At 37.6% G+C, this 19,672-nt stretch overlaps 3 protein-coding genes across 6 annotated transcripts; 2 read left to right on the plus strand and 1 right to left on the minus strand.

Annotated features, from left to right (window-relative positions):
* Window positions 1–2,619: 2,619 nt before the first annotated feature.
* On the plus strand, window positions 2,620–6,646 carry LOC129577508 (FAS-associated factor 1). Its single transcript, XM_055464728.1, has 9 exons — window positions 2,620–3,123; window positions 3,567–3,635; window positions 3,806–3,962; window positions 4,095–4,304; window positions 4,399–5,031; window positions 5,118–5,181; window positions 5,241–5,322; window positions 5,433–6,200; window positions 6,294–6,646. Exons 1-9 carry the CDS (start codon window positions 3,067–3,069, stop codon window positions 6,372–6,374), a joined length of 2,121 nt encoding a protein of 706 aa, XP_055320703.1. The 5' UTR covers window positions 2,620–3,066; the 3' UTR covers window positions 6,375–6,646.
* Window positions 6,647–7,467: 821 nt separating this feature from the next.
* Window positions 7,468–10,144, minus strand: LOC129577521 (V-type proton ATPase subunit G-like). 2 transcript variants are annotated; one of them, XR_008689012.1, is made up of 4 exons: window positions 9,765–10,132; window positions 9,035–9,135; window positions 8,193–8,887; window positions 7,468–7,743 (listed from the first exon to the last, which is right to left on the minus strand). XR_008689012.1 is itself a non-coding variant. In XM_055464755.1 (3 exons), exons 1-3 carry the CDS (start codon window positions 9,844–9,846, stop codon window positions 8,708–8,710), a joined length of 363 nt encoding a protein of 120 aa, XP_055320730.1. In that variant the 5' UTR covers window positions 9,847–10,144; the 3' UTR covers window positions 7,468–8,707. The 2 variants fall into 2 exon arrangements, 1 of the variants encoding a protein (XP_055320730.1); XM_055464755.1 differs by having other exon boundaries at window positions 7,468–8,887; window positions 9,765–10,144.
* Window positions 10,145–10,468: 324 nt separating this feature from the next.
* LOC129577503 (PHD finger protein 3-like) lies at window positions 10,469–19,570 on the plus strand. Of its 3 annotated transcripts, XM_055464720.1 has the most exons (10): window positions 10,469–11,268; window positions 11,383–12,013; window positions 12,171–12,506; window positions 12,609–14,853; window positions 14,924–14,938; window positions 15,341–15,521; window positions 15,618–16,400; window positions 16,478–18,322; window positions 18,400–18,502; window positions 18,595–19,570. In XM_055464720.1, the coding sequence occupies exons 2-10, from the start codon at window positions 11,866–11,868 to the stop codon at window positions 19,167–19,169; spliced, it is 6,231 nt and encodes a 2,076-aa protein (XP_055320695.1). In that variant the 5' UTR covers window positions 10,469–11,268; window positions 11,383–11,865; the 3' UTR covers window positions 19,170–19,570. The 3 variants fall into 3 exon arrangements, with proteins under 3 accessions (XP_055320695.1, XP_055320696.1, XP_055320697.1); XM_055464721.1 differs by lacking the exon at window positions 14,924–14,938 and having other exon boundaries at window positions 10,472–11,268; XM_055464722.1 differs by lacking the exon at window positions 14,924–14,938 and having other exon boundaries at window positions 10,472–10,712.
* The last annotated feature ends 102 nt before the right edge of the window (window positions 19,571–19,672 follow it).

Raw genomic sequence — 19,672 nt, forward strand, 5'->3', positions numbered from 1 at the left:
GACGCTTTATACGAAAGGCATATGTATCTTTCTCATTTGACAAATCAAGTGGATTTTAAATGAACCCATTTAGTAAATGTTGCGCTGTCAACAGTAATATCGAATTCATTATTCATGCGGATAGTTCGCAGTTTAAAACTGCCAGTTTTAGCTCATTGTTTTTGTTTATGTTATTTTGTTGTTGTTTTTCTTCTCGTTTAGGCATTCACTTCATATTTGGCAGTTTATTCACATGACCCTGATACTATTTTCAATAGTATTAATCTTTCAAGATTTGATTTCAACTATTCGAATGTAAACAAATGATACGCACCGCATATATGCATAAATACACGTAATAAATAATGAGCGGGCGTGGGGCAGTCACAATGCGTAAACACATATAGTGCACAATGTCGAAGACCTTTTTCCAATTTTTTCTTTACTTTGTAACGATTTTTATTTTCATGAGATTGCTGTTCATTTCCAGTGTCTTTCGGACAGTGAGCATTCGATTATGCATTAGTTGAGGCGTAACCATTAGCATAACCAATTCCCTGAAGTGAATTCCTCTCTCTCTCTCTATCTCTCACTAATGCCAAATGAAACCTTTATTAACATTTCACGGATGAATTCAGCAACCATAATAATTAATTGAAAGTTGTACTTTTTCACCATTCGTTTTATGTGTGCTGTGCCGTACCATAGTTGGCATGTAGTTTATAGAATTCGATAAAAAAATAAAAATATAAACATATAATGTGTAGAACGAAAAATCAAGTATCGGCTTGGTAAAATTATACAAAAAAAGCTAAATTCGTGAAGAAAATCGGACAAAAACTCAAGGACAACCAAAAACCGATTGGTTTTTAGTCAATAAATAAAAAGGTATTTTTCCTTTGGTGGAAGTACTTCCAGACGTTTCCAACTGTATATATTTCATTTTAATCAGATGGCCGGCCTTAAAAATACAGGGTGGTCAAAAACACAAAAAACCACATTTTGGCCATATGCCGGCCAGCTTCATGACTTAAGGCCATCATTAAAATGCAAAACAAAGTACCAGGACCTTTGATTTGAGTCACCATCTTCATTTAAATGCCAAATACCGACAATTAATTGTGAGATATTCAAGATTTTGACCAATTTTCCTAAAGTGTGTCATAACTTTTGACGCGTGATTTTTGATTTTTGTCATTTATCTACAGTAACGGTAAATTAAATTCGAAAAAACTATTATGAATTTATATATTTCTACTCGTTTCATAAAACCATAAAGAAATTTCGTTAAAACAACAATAAATATATGAATGTCCGAGAATGAAAACGCAACTTCTATTCACAACACATATAAGTGAAACCAAAATAAAAAATTTTTGTTTCACTTATATTTTCATTCTCGGACATTCATATATAAAACCTGAAAAAAAACTAACTGTGCCAAAACTTTTGACGCTTACTGTATCTTAATCATAAAACACCCAAAATTCAATTTAAATTATATAATTTTTACTTTTCTCAAATACATAGGATGTTTGGCGTTAACTTGGGATGAGTCCAATCGAACGCGACTCAAGATTCATTATCACGCCGTGAGATTCTTGAAGAAAATTACACATGGATTTAATGACTCTCGTGAAAACGCTGTTTGTAATGGTTTTTGGATGAAGTTTTTCATTCGTTGGAATGAACAAGCTGACGACACTTCAGTACAAACATCATTTGAGCGCTCGCAGCGCCACGAACTCTCGTATCATTTTGTATTGACTTTTCGATAGTTCATGAGTTCGCCGTAGACTTCGTCAAAACGTGTCGTCCCTTTGGGAATGAATATGGACTCACTTCTAGGATCACGGTCGTTGTTCGAGAAGTTAAAGAAGATGTTGTTATTGTTCCTCCACCACCCAGTGCCAACGTTAATTATTCCTGAATGTCCGAAGTAGAACACCAATAACAACACAAACTATAGAAGGAAACTAAGAGCCGTTCACGAAAAGATCCCGAAATCCAATGTGGTTTGCCATTGGTTCGTAGGTACCTGTGGATCGCTCGCAGACACCTGTGGATTATCCGACCTTGAATTATCTCAACTCTTCAGTTCCGTTAAGATGTGAAAACAAGCGTACAAATGACAATCCAATGCAGATCAATGATCTGAGATCATGCAATCAATATACAATTAAAACGACTCAATTTCTTATTAAAATGTTCCTCTGTCATTGTTTTCAATCGATCAATTTTCTCTTGTGTAAATGTTTCAATTAAGAATTCAGTTCACAGATTGAATAAATTTTTATCTCGAATCATATATATTCAGTGACTCGGATCGATGGACTCGATGTCCGAGCTCATCAACGCGTTTGCGTTAATTGCTTTTGGTTGGACTGTCAAATTTGCAATTTTTTGTTGCCACTCTTAAACTAAGCATTAAATATCAGTGTGACTTTCGAAACATGATCACAAACAAAACGTTTTTAAATTCAAATTTCATCTAAAAATTAAACTTTATTTTGTTACAACTTGAATTGAATGCGCTATTTCAATGAAGTAAAAAAATTAAGAAAAAACGGTCCGCAATTTGAACTCATCAATAGGGTCATTTGAATTCATCAATAGGGTTGCCAACGGAGCATGTTGTTTGGATTCATTCGACTTGTCAAATGTTTTTTTTTTATCACATAGACACAAAGATTCAAGTGTATTAGATTCACAGTGACACAGAAAGAATACGTTGTATAGCACAATAAAAAGAGTAATCAAAAAAACAGCATAAGCTTTTGTTGTGTGTGCAGTAGTAAGAACGAACGAACGAACGGTCCAACGATTTATAAACTATTCGCAGAAGGAAATCTCATAACAAAAGAAAACAATAAAAAAAAATTCGTCAATACACTACACTGTCTTTCTCGTGCTGCATAAAAATCGAGAGCGATTCTCATTGTTACATTAGCGAAACAACATTGCGAAAGAAAATTTTCTATAATAAAACTGATTGAAAGTCAAATTTTCTTTTATTAGTTAGACGGGATATTTCGAAGTTTAGTACAAAAAAAAAGAGATTCGTTTTTTTCTTGTGTGTGAAAAAAAATGTCTGAAAATCAGGAAACACAAGAGACGCAAGAGGAAATTTTGGCCAATTTTCAGGTATGGTTTTTTTTTCATCAAATAATACGTGTTGCCTTAAGTTTTATGTGCGAATTTCGTATTAATTGTGAAGTGACTATGAATTTGATAGGCACGTTTGACAAAGAAAATGTGCACAAGCAATCGATTATTCGTATTTTTCCACTGTTCCGTGTGTGATTAGTCTTACTATTTCGTTTGTGTAAATGCTCTTTCTCGCTCTACGAATAGGTTATGTCTAAAAACAATGACACTCTAGATTCTTTTTAGTTTATTATTTCACAATGGATTCATTTTTTTTGCTTGTGTAAACTTTTGAAACGACATTTTTGTTCGTGTCATGACAAGACAACGGAATATTTAGTCATAACATGAACGCTAGTTCATATCCCACCAAATTTGTTTTTTTTTTTTGACAACCAATCCGTTCGATCTCATTATTAACGCATCTATGTTATTTTTAGAGTATCACTGGTATAGACGATGTAGCCGAAGCGATATTCTACTTGGAAGAAAGTAACTGGGATTTATTGGTAAGTGCGTCGTTTGCGCGTAAATTAGTGCAATACAAAATACAACATTATACAGTAAATAACACAAAAACAGCACATAAATATCGTCACCGACGTTGACGACGATGAATCGAAAACGATCATCGAATCAAATGTCTTATTGTTGTTGTTGTTTTTGCTACGCAATTTAGGCGGCTGTGAGCAGAGTTCTTCCGCAAGACCACGTTGAACCATCCACATACAATGCGAATTCGATGAATAATTTAAACATTGCTGGCTTATCATCGAATGAAAATCGAATGCCAGCATCACCCTCAGCGCTGTTACAAAGAAACATTTTTGGGTCCGGTAAGAAAAACACACTGAACTTTTTTTTTTTTGGTATTATTGCGCGTCGGTTCAATTATCATTTCTTTCGAGTTAGCTACCACAAATTAGATTCTAATTGGAATTTTTTTTTCTCTCTGTGTCTGCCCTCAGAGCCGATGTCAGCTACCAGTTCCAATTCGAATGAATGCAATTTACAAAATTTGAACGATGAAGGCATGGATGACGAACACAATAACCAAACAAATGGCGAGTGCTCGGTAGCCCATTCTTCAGCAGCTAGTTCACCAAAGGACATTAAATTTAATATTCATCACAAGTATACAACACACAATGTTGTTGTCTCCGACCGATCAACAATAGGTTTGTGGCCAATTGTTCATATCTTTAAATGTCTGTGTGGAAATGTGAAATGTAAATGGAAAGAAAATCAATCAATCGACTTCGTTTTATTTAGGTGACTTGAAAGCCAGAATATTTGAGGTTACTTCCATTCCGACGTGTCGCCAATCGTGGTGCGGCTGGGTTCAGTCATCAGAAAATTCGGATGATTCCACTGAATTGCACACGATGAATTTGTCCGATGAAAATGAATTGATTGTGAACGACGTTCAAGATCTCATTGGCGCTGTTGACGATACGGATGTGGAGCGACTCACGCGAACATTCACATTGAACATCATGCTTGGTGGTACAGATAATACATCGCCACTGCAATTGAATTTTCCCGGCACACGAAGCATTGCCGATGTGAAGAAGGACGTTTATTCGGTGACAAACATTGCGGTCCGTCACCAACAATGGCACGGGTGGCCATCCGGAGTGTCCGATGATACAACGCTAGCGTTGGCTGGCATTCCATACGAACACAATTTAGTTTTAAACACAGCCGACACAACACCGACAAATCAGAACAAACCAAACCAAACGGGTGCAATTGCTTCATCCAATGCCAGATCGAATCACAACAACGAACTGATCGAAGTCGATTCGGACAGTTCAATCGACGAATTTGAAGATGCTTCTGATTTCAATGGTGACGATGACATCTTCGCTGCACCTGCAGCGAATCGACGACGCAACGACTTGAGTTAGTAGAAGTCTTATTGTTTTATACACATTTCACTGATCTCCAATTTGAAGCTGTTTACTTAATGGTTTCCATTCTCATTGTAGTACCCGATGGCACTGACAACGAACGATTGGGATGCACTCAATTCATTCAAAATTACAGAGAACGGTATACAATTAGTGAAACAAACCCTTGACCCAATTATACTAGTTCATATCGATTTTCAGGTATGGCGAACCATATCCGCATTTCTTTGAAGGTACGCTCGAAGAGGCTCTCGGTGAAGCTTGTCATAAACCAGCTAAAGACGTAAGTCATTAAAAAAAAAAACTCTTGATTCTCTCTCTCTCTCACTCTTAGCAACAACTTTTATTCTAAATGTTTTCTTTTCATTTATTGTTTCCATCGAATGTTTGTAGCGAAAACTGCTAGCAATTTATTTGCATCACGACAAAAGTGTGTTGGCCAATGTGTTTTGTGATCGTGTCATGAAGAACGATACAATTCGACAAACGATAGAGCATAATTTTATTTTATACGGCTGGGATCTAACCAACGAAAGCAACAAAAATCTGTTTTTATCATCATTGTCGGCGTGCGCTGGCAACAGCAGTGCATTACTTCCACTTCGTACAATGCAAACGAGCCGTTTGCCAGCGATTCTGGTCATTTGCAAATACCGTAGTGTTTGCGAGGTTTTGTCTGTGATATACGGTGACGTTAGCATAGATGATTTGTTGAACAAACTGATGGACACAATGAAACTGTATTCGGAGCAACGTGACGTTGAGGTGCGCGAAGAGGATGAACGGGCCGCACGTGAATTAGTTAAAATGGAACAAGATGCTGCGTACCATGAAAGTTTGGAGGCTGACCGACGAAAGGAGGAGGAAAAAATGCAAAAAGAACGTGCAATTGCATCGGAACGACAACGATTGGAATTGGAACGACAGGAAATTGAAATGATACGCGAAATGAACCGTTTGGAGGCTGAGAAAAATACGCCACCCGAACCAGCCGAAGATGCTGAAGGCACCACAAAAATTCGCATTCGAAAACCGACCGGTGAATTTATGGAACGACGTTTCTTTGCTGCCGACAAATTGGACACGCTCTTGAAGTTTGTCGCATCAAAAGGTTTCCCCATCGATGAATACAAGGTTATCTCGAGTTGGCCACGTCGCGATGTAAGTACACAATTCGACATGAATTTTTATCGAATCCTTCGGTTGAAATTGGTTGACTGTAACTAACGAATCGAATTATTTGCCATATTTTAGCTAACAATGTTGGATAAAAGCGAAACGATGCTGCATCACAAACTTTGTCCTCAGGAAACGGTGATTCTCGAAGAGCGATGATCATCATTTGGTTCGGACGTGTAAACACGAAAAAAAAAATAGAAAACCAACACATTCACAAATGAAATCAAACCCTTTAATCATTAGTGTTTTTTTTTCCTCCTGTCAATTCATTTTTTTACCGTTGAACATGCTTTCAAAGTGGATGTAATTTAGTTTATAAATCTTTAAGCGAGAAACAAAAAAAAAAACAAAAAAAAAAACAAAAAATATGAAATAATGATAGTAACAGTAAAATGAAAATGACATTTGTATTCGGAAAAACTCTAAAACGGTTTGTTTCATTTAAACTTTGGCCAAATTAAGTGAGCTCAAATTGCACAGCTTTGCTCATCGATGAAAATGCATAATCTGAACGAGTGTGATATGCAGAGCGTGCACAGCTTTGCTCATCGATGAAAATGCATAATCTGAACGAGTGTGATATGCAGAGCGTGTTTAAGGATGATGTTAGCAGCACTAACTAACGTCAGCTGCTGATATCAGTTGCTGACGAGTATGCGTTGCGTTATTTTAACGCATTTGCGGTACAAAATTCGTATTCCTTTCTGGGTGCCAAGTCAAGTTTTATTTCAAATTTGACTTGGCACCCAGAAAGGAATACGAATTTTGTACTGCAAATGCGTTAAAATAACACAATGCATACTCGTCAGCAGCTGATATCAGCAGCTGACGTTAGTTAGTGCTGCTGACATCGGCCCATAACACTCTCTGGTGATATACCGTCCGTTGACAAAAAACAACAAAACCCCCCTTGATAGAAATAAGTACATTAATAATATCAACAAGTATCTACTCTCAGAATTAAAAAAAGGCAAACTAAAAACATATAGTGTGTAAAACATCAAATTACCCACTGTTTTTTGCCATTGTAGGCATTTTTGGTGGAACGGTGTTCCATTGTATGAACAATGTAGGTAAAATGACATTTTGCTGACAATTTTAATACAGCGGAGGTAAACTGACATTTTGTCTACAATGACAAAAAACAGTGGGTAATTTGATGTTTTACACTATATGTTTTTTAGTTTGCCTCCTTTGAATTCTGAGAGTAGCATCAGCAACAATAATACGCAATCAAAACATCATCACATAATCATAAATTGTATGGTTTATTCAACAGAATTTATGGACAATAACATGCATGAACCACATTCTTACAGATTTTATAATATGGCCAGAGTTAGAGTGATCTTAATATGAGAAAAAAATCACCTAAACAATAAATGTTTCGTTACACTCTCTCTCTCTCTCTCTCTGTGTGTGTGTGTGTTTTATTTTGGATTTTTCGTTTCGTTATCGTGCTTTGTCGCATTCAAATTGTGCTTAAATAACTCCAACGGAATAACTTGGGATACAGCTAACTGTGCTTTTGATTTAAAAAAAAAAACAAAAAAAATAATAAAAATAACGCAATGTAATAATACTTGTGAATGTTCAATGTTCATGAATAAAAAATTCAATAGCCATGGAATTTAGACTGAAGCAAAAAAAAGAAAGAAAGTAAGAAAAAAACGTATTTGGAAACATATTGAAAAATTAAATATACAAGCTTAAAATCGTATGCAAAAGAAAAACAAAAGTTTACAAACAAAATCGTTTTAGGCACGGCTACGGTACCGGCGGTGACGGCGAAAAATCGAATCGGGGTTGATTTAAAACAAAAAAAAATAGTAAAAATCTTAACGAATAATAGAGAACGCGATTGACCGTCAATATACATAACACATTGAATTCAAATAAAGTGATTATTATTTTGTTTTCATGAACTATTATCTATTATTATTATCATTATTACTCCTATTCTCTAGAACATACTTGTATTTATCTCATTTCTTGCATATCTTTGTTTTGTTTTCTTTTACTTCATTAATATTTGCATCCCTTTTGCTTTTGTTGTTATTGTTTATCTATATATTTGATTAGAATATAGTGCGCCAATATCAATCGTGCTTTAACCATTTATGGCCACAACATTTTTTGTTATTTTCATTCGGATATTAATTTTTTCTCTCTCTTGATGGTGTGCGATGTTTTTTGTGTCGTTGCACATCGACAGTGAATGCTTGGCATGGCATTACCAGCATGCATCACTTGCGCGCGATAAATTGGACAAACAATAAAACTAAAATATGGTTGCAAGTGTATTGACTAAGAAGAAACGGTTGTTGTTTTTTGTTTTGTTTCGTTTTGTTGTAGCTGATTATTTTTTGTTCTTGAAATTTGATTTAAAAGGATTTAGTTTTTTGTTTGAAAATAATGTATGTGTTAGTAGTATTTGTATCGCGAATTATTAAATGTGTGTATATGTGTCTGTCGCAATTTTATTCAGCTTAGTTCTGCAACTGGAGCTGAAGGTTTTTGTGCAATTCGGGTTTGATGTCGTAGACCAAGTCTAACAGCTCTTGAATCAATACTGGCCGATTTGTTGATATTGACCGATTCATTTCGTCTATCTTCACGCGAGTGTCCGCATCGATTTTAGCAGCAACACTTTCTTTTGAGCCCATGTGCTAAAACACAAATCAAGACAAACGAATTTATTTGGTTTTCAATTACGATTATTTTGAATATGCGATTATATTAGAATGCTTTATATGAGGTTCATTGAATGCTTTATATGAGACTGCTATGGTACCTCAGCCTCAAGTGGTAATTACCTTGGCTTCGAACTCTTTGAATTGACGATCACGTTCCAAACGATACTTTTCGATCTCTTCTTGGGCCTCCTCTTTGGCTTGCTTCAAACGACGTTGTTTGCCTATAACCAGTGTGAACCAATGTTTATTAGTGTCAACATTTGAACAAAAAAAAAATGAACACACAAACTGACATACAAGTGATGAAAAGGCATTCAAATTAAACCGAATGAGATTCATGCAATTTCCTCAATTGGTATAACAACATCAATTACAATAACAATATATGTGTGATACAGTAGAAAGCAAACAAAAAAAAAAACTTAAAGAAATAAAACAGCTGAAAGCTATTTCACATGAATTTGATCATTTCAAGGCCTTCCAACAATATCAATGGCATCATTAAATTTTTAATTATCCACCCAATAATTTTCCTCTTTACACAGAGTTCTAACTGTAACTCTCGATAATACACGACGAGCATTTGCATATTTATGGACAAATGTGTTTGAACAATTGATTAAAATGAAATAAAATCCAATTGAAATGAATTGTCATTTCATTTGTACACAAAGTATCCAGGCACTTTTCTACATTTTTTCTTCTTCTTCTTCTTCTCTTCTCTATTCATTTTGCAACATATACGAACAAAGGTTTAGCTTACACAGCTACACAAAAAGCTACAGTTAGACTAGATTCAATTGCGATTTGGTGTGTTGATTAGAAAGAAAACAATTGTCAAAATAATTACGTTTTCTTGCTTCCGCAACTTTTTCTGCAGCTCGTTTTTCAGCTGTTAACAATTGTTGGATTCCTTGAGTTTGGCTAGCCATGGCTTCTTTTTTTGTTTAAATTCGGGAATATATATGCGAACAAAAAACCACTTGAGAAAATGTGCCTGCGATTTTTTTTCCTTTTTTTTCTCGTTCAGAAATCCAAAACAAATTGAAGCTGATTTGATTATTTCTTGCCTTCGTGTATGTCACACAGCGAATCACTAGCTCAAATTCATTGAAAATTATTCGTTTTCAATTCGGACACACTATCTGTACTGCTCTTTTCACACTTTCTCTCTTACTCAATCTTGTATGTACGACAAGTATTACGTCTCATCACAAATTGTCGGGCAAAACGTCAATAATATGATATGAGAGTTGAATTTGTGGTATGAACATGCGCAACGTGAACGACAGCACAACAACGCAATTGTTAACAAGTGCGGCGCAAACGCGTTTTATTGCGATCAGCACAGTTGAAATTCAATCCATCCGCATTTGATGTAGTATTTTCAGCATTTTGAATCATTGAAAATTGATTTCAACAAATTAAAATTCGTTCATTTTTCCATCGATGAAAAAAGGAATATTTTCTCCAAACAGCTTAATGAAAATTAATCCAATCCACCTCAACATAAACTGCTTTGCATTAGTTCGTGCTGACATCTATTGACATATTGTGCTATTGAATGACGCCAGTTAAATGGCCGAGGGTGTACAGTTGTATTTGTCAAGTATATAGTCAAAATGTTGCTCAATCCAAGTTTGGTTTGTGTATGAGTGTGTGTATGTGCGCGCGTTTATGTTCTCTATAAGCATTGATTTAACTGTAGCTAATGTAACTGAGCCAAACAGAACGCTATCCATTTGCTCAAATACGTACTTTGTTCATTTTATGCTTTACTTACTTGTGTTTCGACAAGGTTTCATTAAAACCATACCCACATACTAACCAATATTCAATTCAATACCAAGAGTGTGAATAAAAAAAAAAACAGGGAACGAGAACGACGAACAAACGAAACAAAAATGGATGAACATGATATTAGTACGCGCATACAATGACGCATATACGAATTTCGGTCGACAAGCGAGAAAAGAACCAAATTACATTTGGCCAAATAACCCCCAATTGAACTGAAGGGAAAAAAAATAATTGCATTTAATTTATTTAAGCGAAAACTAATCATGTGCATTGTTTTATTTCAATTTTTTTTTCGGAGTATCAAAAGTGCGGAAAATGTGATCTGAAACGTGAATTTAGTTTTCAGTTTTTTGAGAAACAACGTCGAAACCATTGTCAAAATAATAAAGCTAAAAAGAAGAGGAAGAAGAAATTCAGAAGAAAAAGAAGGAGTAGTAGTAGACAGAAGGAAAAAAAACGTCGAATATATTCAGTTCGTTGAAATACGGTGTGATTTTTTATAGACTGTGGGGCACTTATACACCGATACCAGCCTCAACACTCAATACAAATAGGTTAGATTTGCGTGATTTTGTGGTGTTGAATCGTTTGTTCGTTGGTTAAGTACAGTATAGTCCACCTTACGACAGAATTCCGTATATATGTAATTCTTTTTTCGTTTTCATTAGATCACTGCTGCTCGTACACAGGCGAATTTATATATAAACACTTTTTGTTTTTGTATAAGCGCGTATTTCACGACCAATCGAATTTATGTACGGCCAGTTTATGCATTATGGCGGCAATTCTATTCAGTAAATTTCGATAAGGTTGCCATTATACACAAAAAAAAACTTTCCGTTTGGATTTTGTCGTCAAAATATCGGAATTCGCTGCAATCATTGCACATCATCTCCGATCCTAATTAATTAAATTCAAATAATTGACTGTAGTTGACAAAACAAACCAAACTGGTTGTAAATCGAAACTAAATGACAGACATACAAAAACAAAACAACACACGATTTTCCAAGAGGCAGTAAATAAATACGTTTCGTTCATTCTTGCAACTCTGAGAGTGGCAAAAGATTGTGTATGTGTAGTTTTTGTTAAGGTGTTGCAAGTAAATACGTAGTGTAGAGGCCAAAAGTCGAAAGCGCACTAAAAATCCAATGTCGCATTCAGTATTTCGGGATTTGGATAATGTCGAAACTAGTGGCAATGGTTCGCGAGCCGAAGTAGCCGACAACAATCTCATTGTTTTTATCCATAAGGATGGTGGCGTGCAAGTTGATCCGAATGCGTTACAAGACCTTATCGGTGAGTTTATATTTGGAATGATTCAATTTTTGAAAGAAACAAATAGTCTCGTGGTATGTGTGTTGTTATAAAAAAAATTGAAAGAGTTATTTGCACGATTAAGCGACACAGCTAATTCTTATCTTATACCAATATTCATGGTTCGTTTTTATTTTAGTGAATGCCAACACTGACACCAAATCAACTGTCAGCGTAATAAGAGTTGGTTCGCCGACGCCAAGCATGGAAACAGATGAAGAAGAAAATTCGACCAAACAAAGTGATGGCGACGATAACCAAAATGATAGCAACAATCAAAGTGACGATGATGACGATGACAGTAAAAATAGTGCCGAAAGCAATGAAGAGAGCGATCCGGATGGTGCAAGCACAGAAAAAGGTCAAAAATTGAAAAAGAAGAAGAAGAAAAAAAACAAAATACCCGGCTATGGTTTGACAGTTGAAGAATTCTACAATCCAGAACAAGCGGTTCAATTTGCTACCGAAATCATGAGTAAGCCACAAAATGTGTAGACCATATTTTCTCGTTTTATCAAGGATCAAACAGACAAGTTTAACGGAATTTCTTTCTCGTTCTCAATTTTATTTCCCACAGACATTGCAGGAATCACGAATCCCAAACAGTTGAAAGCTGATTACGAGCATTTGCGATACATCATTCAAAATGATCACTGTTACACGCCATACACGTATGCGGACTCGTTGAATGAGGATAAATCGGAAGCTGTGGCCGAAGGCATAAAACGTAACGATGCAAAATCGAAGCAAAAATCATCCACAACACCCGCGCCAAATTCAACAACGAAGAAAGTCGGCCGGCCGTCATTGAAATCAATACCATCAAATGGTTTGGATCGGGATGCATCAATTTCTAGTCGAAATCGAAGCGTTGACGATGCAAGTTCAAATGAAAATACGGCCGATCAAAATGATTCGGATGAAGAGGAAGCAGAAAGTGAAACTGATTTCTCTGATTTTACCGCCAGTGATACCGACAATGATCGTGATAGTGACTTGGATTTCAGTGTGAACGACTGTCATTCGAGGCGTGCGGCGAAAAAGATAAAGAAACGGAAAATCCAAGCGAAAAAATTGGCAAGCAAAAAACGACGTCGCAGTACGATTGATTTCACAGGATCTGATGATGGCGTAACGCCAAAAGGGAAAAAGGCAACCAAATTACCAAAGAAAGCGCTGAACACAAGTGCAAAATCTGCATCTGCTGTCTCACCAGCCGTTTCGTCTACATCGAAATCAATGCCGGCAGTCACCTCAACACCTCGTCTCACAAAAGTTGCATACGTCAAAGAATCACCACAATCAACTTCACATGACAATTCATCCAGATCACCGGCCGTTCAAAAGGCAACCAGTACAACAACTCCACAGGCCAACCCATCATCATCATCATCATTATCATCATTATCAACATCGTCATTATCAATTGACAATAAAACTAAGAATAATAACGTAATGAAGCAAAAAGAAAAGAAAGTCCAATCAGATAATATTGTAATTGATATGACATCACTGTTCACTCCCGATGTTATCAAAAAGAATCCCGTCGAAAATGCGAGTGGTGCCCACAAAACTCCAATTGTTGTCGTTAATGCTAATAAAATTCCAATATCCACGCCAACAGTTAAGGTTGCATCGGTGAGCAAACCGATTTTTGTCCATTCGATCACACCACAAGCCACAACATCGCGAATCACAACAACAGGCACAAAAGTGATTCGAATGCCAACTGCTACACTCCGTAGATTAGTAAAGCCGCCGACTGTCACCAATTTGGCCTTCGAACAAGATAAACAATTGGATTTGATCGATTCGCTGGTGCAAGAAGAGCTGAGCAAATCCGAACCGGATGCAACGTGCTCCTCCTCATCAAGTGCATCTTCGCAAACGGCCGTTTCCGCAGCCATTCCGAATATTGTGAAAATGCTGGAAACATCCGAAGCATCGCAATCTATTGAATCCGCTGACTTGACACAGCCGAGCAGCACATCAAACACGATGTCAATCACTTATTCGACCACACAATCGACGCACGACACACAAATGTTACCCGACGAATTGCTAGATTCATTTGTTGATTCCGAATATTTAACCGATGATTTGATGCAGCACGTGGCTAAACTGGTTGAAGATAAGAATCTCCAAGAAGTGATCGATCAACAAATGCAAGATGCCGATTCCATTTCATCTTGTACTGCAACGCCACAGCCACCAATACAAACGACTTCAGTTGTGCCAAAGCAAAATATCATTCATTCGCCCGCTTCTACGCCGACAAAGCTGCCCGAAGAACAAATAGTAGCGACGAATGCGGTGAAAACGCCTGCAACGCCACTCACATTACCTACAATCGCCAATAGAAAAGGAATCACAGTTAGGCGTGCAGATGGTTCATTGGTCACGTTGCCACCACCTGAAGCGCCGACGACACGTGGTGCAAAACGACGAGCTGAAATAATACCAGGCCAAGAGACACCTAAAAAATCAGAGGTTGTAAGAGCTGCTGAACAGACTGATTCATTGTTGGAACATCAACAGAAGAGTGTGCCAAACACACAAACAACAACCGAACTGGTTAAAAATTCACCGAGCACTGCAAAGCAAGCAGCAAAACCAATTGCAGCACGTGAACGAAGGGCTTCGGTTGCGGTAAAACGCGCCTCAACTGATTCAAAGCCAAGACGTAGCATGAGCATATCGAATCCACCACATAATAACGCCCCCGGTGGTGGCGCCACCGCTGCTGATGGTGGACTTGGTGACGAAGATGACGAGGAAGATGGTTCCGATGGCAGCTACAATTCCGAAGATGACCCGCATCGGTAGGGAGTACATCACATATACCATATATTTTATCTTTCTTCTTACTTTTATTTCTTTCTTTTTCTTTAGCCAAAATGGCTCTGTGTAAATATTTTGCTTTCAGTTTGAAAAAAAAAAAACAGTATTTTTATCTACGTTTTGAAGGACCTCTCAAATGTGATGAAACAAATGCTAAATAGCTTAAAAAACATGATGTTTGCTACTTGCTTTGCAATATTTCAATGTGTGTTATACATGGGCTACTTGTGAATTATACGTGCAACCATTGTTAACCAATAAATAAAATGAAGATGAGTTGATGATGACAACGCTTCTTTCAAAATACCACCACATTCACATTCAACCCACCACATGCAATACAATGTTTTATCTGCATTTGAAAAATCAACAACAATATTGTTTTTTTTTAAACATACACACAAAACATGCCCCAATTTGAACCAAAAAACGCACATTATTCATTCGATTATTGTTCTTCCATTTCAGCCTCTGGTGTATATGCCGAACGCCACATAATAATCGCTTCATGATTTGCTGTGATAAATGTGAAGAATGGTTCCATGGCAAATGCGTTGGTATCACGAGGCAAATGGGCCGTGAGATGGAACATCGGAAATCGGAATGGATTTGTCCGAATTGTCAGAAAAAACAACAGCCATCGATAAAGGTTAGTGTTTAAATGGATATTGCGAACTTTCAACTGAGTCACTTGAACGACATACACATATGAGCTAACCGAATCTATTTTCTGTTTTGAATTTAGAGTATTTTCCCACGAAAAGTTGTTGTGGAAAATTCACCAAAAACGAAAGGAGCTGGCACTTCATCGACCGTGGCTCAATCAACGATCGATTCACCGGTACCGAATTGTATCGTTTGTGGCGTTAAACCGTCACGAGTGAATTCGGTGTACTGTAGCGATGATTGTATTCGAAAGCATGCGACAAAAACGGTTTCTGCATCGAGCGCAAGTGAATCAGAAGCATGTTCATCGGCACCATCAACACCGTTTAGGCTAAAATCGCCGACCGAAAGCGAGAAAAAGGGCCCACCACAAAAAGTCATCCAACAAATGTTTAGGGACAAGACAAATCATGTGGTAGTCATGGAAAAGACGACTGGTAAAATTATGGTGGGTAAAAGTACACCGACACCCGACAAATTACAACAATGGTTGGCCGAACATCCAAATTTTGAGGTATTGAAACCGGGCAGTCCACAAGCGATGGCATTCAAAGCAAAACAACAGCAATTTAAAACGCTTGCCAAAGATATGGGCGAAAAAGAACTGTTTGCAGTATCACAGCCACTAAAAGTTCAAACCAAATTACGTTTCGAAGCCGATAAAATGGTGTACGTGAATCCAATGACACAAAAACCAGTGACAACGACAGCATTAAAGCGACCGCTTTCAGCCACGTCATCACCAGTTAATTCAAAGTCCCCGCATGCCCACAAATCGGAGCCCATATCAAAAGCACCCAAGTTGAGTTCAACGCCAGTGCAGAAGAGCTCATCGCAAACGAAAAAACGAACATCAACAACAGTAAGTTACTTCGAGAACATTAAATACGTGTGTATACATACATCAAACAATAAAATCTGCAATTATTTTTATTTCAGCCGGAAGTCAAAACAGCAAGTTCAAGCAAATCCGAATCGTTAAGTAGCAAATCCAATGATCGTGACCAATTGCGTGTGAATGCAAGAAAGACACTGATTGAACAGCTGATTACACGTACAAAAGAAATCACCGATCCGAATGCACCACGGTTGACTGAAGCTGAAATTACAGAATTTGTGAATGCGGCCGAATTGGAAATGTTCGAAATGTTCGGTGGCGATACAAATATGAAGTACAAATCGAAATATCGTTCGTTAATGTACAATGTAAAAGATCGTAAGAATTTGACATTGTTTGAAAAGATTTCCAGCAAATCGATTGAGCCAAAGCAGTTCGTACGAATGTCAACGGAAGAGCTAGCCAGCCAGGAGCTGGCCAAGTGGCGTGAAAATGAAAATAAACATCAATTGGAAATGATCACGAAATCCGAATTGGATATGCTTGCATGTGGTAATAGTTACGTGTTGAAAACGCACAAGGGCGAGGAGGTAATTCAGGAGAGTAGCGAACGAATCACATTGGACCCATCGATACCGGTGGAAGATTTGGTCTCGGTATTGAACAACACGACGGTTAGCAGTAGTGACACATCGATCACCACAAAAGACAGTCGAGTTGATAAGTACTTAAGCTCCGATGGCAGCAAGTCATTGTTGAGCAGCTCAAGTAAAAAAGATAGTGAGCGCAGCCACGAAAAGAAAGACCGTCACGAAAGTCGTTCATCAAGCGGTTCATCATCAAAACATAAGCGAAAGCGTAGTCGAGAACGGCACAGTAGCCATGGCAGTCACAGTCATAGTCACAAAGACAAAAACTACGACAAAGATAGAAAGAATCGTAGCAGCGGTTCGGACAGTCGAAAGGATAAAAAAGATCATAAGTCCAGTGGAAGCAGCAGTTCAAGTAGCAGCAATCGCAGTAAACATCACAGCGAAAAAGATCGAAAGAGAGAATCGACTAGTAAAGCACACTCGAATCCACCAAAAATTGCAAAAACCGATGAAAATAGTATAATTGACAAGATTCTGAAAGCACAATCGACCATCGATAGTATATTGCATCCGGAAGAATTTAAGAAGTCAAGTGAATCAACAGTTGTTGCGAGTGTGAGCGCGGCATCGACCACGACTGAAGGTAGCAGCAGCAGTAGTGCATCGACAACAACGTTGACACGCCAACCATCGGCCGCAAATGAAAGTGACCAAGAGCCAACGAGTACAGTCACAATTCCTTCACCGCCAGAAGTGACGTCCGAAATACGATCAACAACAACACCACCACCACCACCACCACCACCACCACCACCACCACTACAACTAGTCGAACGACCACTTGCGCCGATCGTTTGGTCAGGGGCAATAAGTATGGTCGATGTCGCAACATTCCAAGTGTCGTTAAGCCCACTCTCTGGTAACACAGCTATGATTGAATTCCCGAAAGAATTCGATGTCGTTGGTCGTATCAATCCAGATACCGTTTGGGAGTACCTAGACAAGATTCGCATCAGTAAAGATATAGTGTTGCTGAAATTCTCGCCACGTTCCTCTTCTGATGATGATGAAACGGCTTACTCAACATTCATAAATTATTTGGATACACGTAAACGACTTGGTGTTATCAAAATTCCATCGAAGATGGTTAAAGACTTCTATATCATGCCATTGACTTCGCACAAATCGTTGCCATCGATTTTGAAATCAACGACTGGCTTCGATTTAGGCGCTGACCGTCCGGATTTGTTGCTTGGCATTGTCGTACGCAACCGAATACCACAAACGAGCCATCTTCCAAATCCTCCAAAGCATCGTCAACCATCGATACCATTCATTGGACACAAATCAGCGGTATGATACATTTTACAATTGATTTATTGTGTTGGTAATAATTTTCGATTTATTATAATGGCTTTTCTTCTACTTAGGTGACGATTCCGGCAAAGGATGCCCATTACACACCGCCATCCAGTCCAAATATGAATATCCAAGTCATCAGTAAGCAAGTGATCAAGGCAACATTTTCATCAAGTAAGAATGATACATGTTTGACAATTTTGAGAAAGAAAAATAAAGCATTCATTGAATCTATAAATATCAATCCTAATTTCATTTCGATCTAGATGACGACGATGAACCATATTCGCCCGGCGGAAGCGATGAGGATGATTTGACGCTCAACACGATCCCAACATCGTATTTGTCGAGCACGAGCGCAAATCCAGTTCCGGATTACACAAAACCGATGAGTGGAGGACCGGCGCTGTCAAGTTTCGATAAACAGCAGCTGGAGGAGCTGAATCGACAGATTGAGGCCGAGAAGAAGGAGATTGCCATGCATTTGCAAACAGTGGACATTGATGAGCCATACTCACCGACCAGTTCAGTGTCGCCGCCAATTGGCGGAACAAATATATCAGACGTTGTGTCAAACATTTCGATACCAGCCAATTTAGCTGATATCTTGAAAAATGTCGCATCATTTGGATCGGCAGCTCCGTCGCAACTATCAATGAATCAATACGGTGCCAATTTGATGGATACTAGCGATACTGAATATGTACCGGTTGCACCGGCCACCACATCGATTAGCTATGCACCAACACCATCCCAACCCGTTGCTGTCTCATCACAACCCAGCAAATTGGCACAATTAACTGACGAAGAACTCTTACGTTTAGTTCCAGATGAAATTTAATCGATTCAAGTTCATTTCTACATTTGTTCAAACAAATTCGCATGCGATGACATCTTACTCTTAACGATACATTTGAATGTAGACAACTAAAACAACTAAAACAACAACAACAACAACAAAAAACACATAAACAAAAATGAGTTTATTCACGATATTACACACACACACACACGCACACACACAAAATGTTTTCTCTGGGTCTAGAGGCCCCCTTTCATTTTGTTCTAAGTTTTTGGACAGATAACAATTTCCAATGCAATGATCCTAAATTTAAGAGGATAATTTTAGTAGAAAAAAACAGACAAAAACAAAATTAAAAAAAGCATGATATCTAACTAGCACTAAATAGTGAATCTATTAAATGATTGTGATATCGAAATAATAAAAATTAAACATGAAAACATTTTTTTTTTAAATAACGAACGAGGAGAAAATGAATCAAAAAAACAACAACTAAAGTTATTAGTGAAAAAAAACTCGTATTATTTCATTGTGGGATATTG

Source organism: Sitodiplosis mosellana, unplaced genomic scaffold (genome assembly GCF_009176505.1).
Source record: "Sitodiplosis mosellana isolate CC-2019 unplaced genomic scaffold, AAFC_SMos_1.0 Smas_scaffold_6197, whole genome shotgun sequence".
In the NCBI taxonomy this organism is placed as follows: domain Eukaryota; kingdom Metazoa; phylum Arthropoda; class Insecta; order Diptera; family Cecidomyiidae; genus Sitodiplosis; species Sitodiplosis mosellana.

Excerpts from the sequence above, each read along its gene's own strand:
- LOC129577508 (XM_055464728.1), top strand. The coding sequence starts at position 3,067 with ATGTCTGAAAATCAGGAAACACAAGAGACGCAAGAGGAAATTTTGGCC. Across the intron at positions 3,124-3,566 it reads AAATTTTGGCCAATTTTCAG|AGTATCACTGGTATAGACGA; the intron begins GTATGGTTTTTT and ends TGTTATTTTTAG. Across the intron at positions 6,201-6,293 it reads CGAGTTGGCCACGTCGCGAT|CTAACAATGTTGGATAAAAG; the intron begins GTAAGTACACAA and ends GCCATATTTTAG.
- LOC129577521 (XM_055464755.1), bottom strand. The coding sequence starts at position 9,846 with ATGGCTAGCCAAACTCAAGGAATCCAACAATTGTTAACAGCTGAAAAA. Across the intron at positions 9,136-9,764 it reads AGTTGCGGAAGCAAGAAAAC|GCAAACAACGTCGTTTGAAG; the intron begins GTAATTATTTTG and ends CACTGGTTATAG. Across the intron at positions 8,888-9,034 it reads TCAAAGAGTTCGAAGCCAAG|CACATGGGCTCAAAAGAAAG; the intron begins GTAATTACCACT and ends TTTGTGTTTTAG.
- LOC129577503 (XM_055464720.1), top strand. The coding sequence starts at position 11,866 with ATGTCGCATTCAGTATTTCGGGATTTGGATAATGTCGAAACTAGTGGC. Across the intron at positions 12,507-12,608 it reads ATTTGCTACCGAAATCATGA|ACATTGCAGGAATCACGAAT; the intron begins GTAAGCCACAAA and ends TATTTCCCACAG. Across the intron at positions 15,522-15,617 it reads AACAACAGCCATCGATAAAG|AGTATTTTCCCACGAAAAGT; the intron begins GTTAGTGTTTAA and ends TTTTGAATTTAG.